At 63.0% G+C, this 1,734-nt stretch overlaps 1 protein-coding gene across 1 annotated transcript in view; it reads left to right on the forward strand.

Annotated features, from left to right (window-relative positions):
• The window catches only part of BAIAP2L2 (BAI1-associated protein 2-like 2), a 24,058-nt gene that overhangs the window by 20,381 nt on the left and 1,943 nt on the right, over window positions 1-1,734 (forward strand). The window contains exons 9-11 of the mRNA XM_014530793.1: window positions 545-606; window positions 1,101-1,318; window positions 1,628-1,734. Coding sequence (XP_014386279.1) covers window positions 545-606; window positions 1,101-1,318; window positions 1,628-1,734 — 387 coding nt within the window. The remainder of the gene's footprint in view (window positions 1-544; window positions 607-1,100; window positions 1,319-1,627) is intronic.

Here is a 1,734-nt window from a genome sequence, read left to right on the forward strand (position 1 = left end):
GGCGGGGGGCGGACCCCGGAGGCCTGACCGCCAGCTCCGACCGAGACGTCCCTGATGGAGGTTCCCCATCCGCTCCGTGAGGGAGCAAGAGCCTCCTTACCAAGGTCAGGTGCGGCCGTGAGAGGTGGGACAGGTCGGGAACGGAAGACCCAAGCGGAACATTACAGAACCTTATCACGAGCACCTACTGTGCGCCGGACACCCAGGGAGGGACAGCTTCCCTCTGCGCCCCAGTCAGCCAGAGCCGGCTCTGATGGGGTGGGCGGTGGCCTCCGCAGGCCGGCAGAGGCAGTGCTGGGCCCTCGCAGGCTGGCTGCTCTCCTTACAGTCACTCGCAGGGGAAACCCTTGAAGGACCTAAACGGGCAAAGGCTCCAAAGGCAGGCTGCCCAGGGCACCGGGACGGGGAGGGGGGGGGGGCAGCAGCTGGGCCGGGAAGGAGGGAGCACAGGCGGGGGTCAGGCACCTGGGCGTGGGCGTCCCTTCCGCTGGACCTGCCCTTGGCTGTCACCCTGTCATCATGCTTGTGGTGCGTCCCCTGCCAGGCCAGGCGCCTCTGGGGAGGAGGACTGTGCCTGCCTCTCTGGGCCCTCACGGTGGGTGCTCAGTGAGCAGGGATTGAAGGGGTGACCCTAGTCCTTGGACACGTTGCTTTCCTTCTGGATCTCCAGTTCCTCTTTTTTTTTTTTTAATATATTTTATTGATTTTTTACAGAGAGGAAGGGAGAGGGATAGAGAGTTAGAAACATCGATGAGAGAGAAACATCGATCAGCCGCCTCCTGCACATCTCCTATTGGGGATGTGCCCGCAACCCAGGTACATGCCCTCGACCGGAATCGAACCTGGGACCTTTCAGTCCGCAGGCCGACGCTCTATCCACTGATTAAAACCAAGGACGGCCCCAGCTCCTCCTCTTAAGGAGCCCGAGCCTGGGGGACACGAGGCTGGGCTGGTGGCCTTGAATGCCAAGAAAGACCTCCTTCAAGGGATGAAATGTGCTGCCCTCGGCAAAGCCCTGGAGCAAGCCGCACCCGCAGGGCCCGGGGCTCATGTGCTCCCCTGGGAAGGTGGTTGGATCACGTTGTTGGGCCTTTGCTTAGGGGACCCTCTGCTTCCCCAGCAGGAGCGGCTGGTTCCCCGAGGCCTATGTGAAGCCACTGGAGGAGGTGCCCGTGAACCCCATGAATGCCTTGAACCCCGTGACCTCCATGAACCCCATGAACGCCTTGAACCCCATGACCTCCATGAGCCCCATGAACCCCTTGAACCCAGTGACCTCCATGAACCCCATGAGCCCTATGAATGAGCTACCTTCCAGGTACCTGGGTGGTCAGAGTTGGGGCAGGGGTGGGGACTCCAGTGGGGGGTGACCCCACCCATCGGGGGGGTATCTGCGAGTTGCAGTCCTGAGTGGGCCCAGCCCCCTGTAGCCTCTGGAGAAAGGGCCCCCCATCTCTCTAGCTGTGAAGGTCATTGTGTCCATCCCTCTGCCTCCTCTCAGGGCTGCCTGCAAGCCAACAGTCTCCTCTCCCCCCAGGCGCCGGGGAGGAGGCTGTAGGAAGCTCAGGGGCCCAGCAGATGGGGCCTGACCCCTGACTCCCTCTCTTCCCCTCCTTTCCGGGCTCAGGTCCTACCCGCTCCGGGGCAGCCACAGCCTAGACGACCTCCTGGACCGGCCGGGCAACGCCACAGCACCCTCAGAGTACTGGGACGGCCAGCCCCGCTCGCGAACTC

The sequence above is a fragment of the Myotis brandtii genome, unplaced genomic scaffold (assembly GCF_000412655.1).
Source record: "Myotis brandtii unplaced genomic scaffold, ASM41265v1 scaffold78, whole genome shotgun sequence".
NCBI lineage: Eukaryota > Metazoa > Chordata > Mammalia > Chiroptera > Vespertilionidae > Myotis > Myotis brandtii.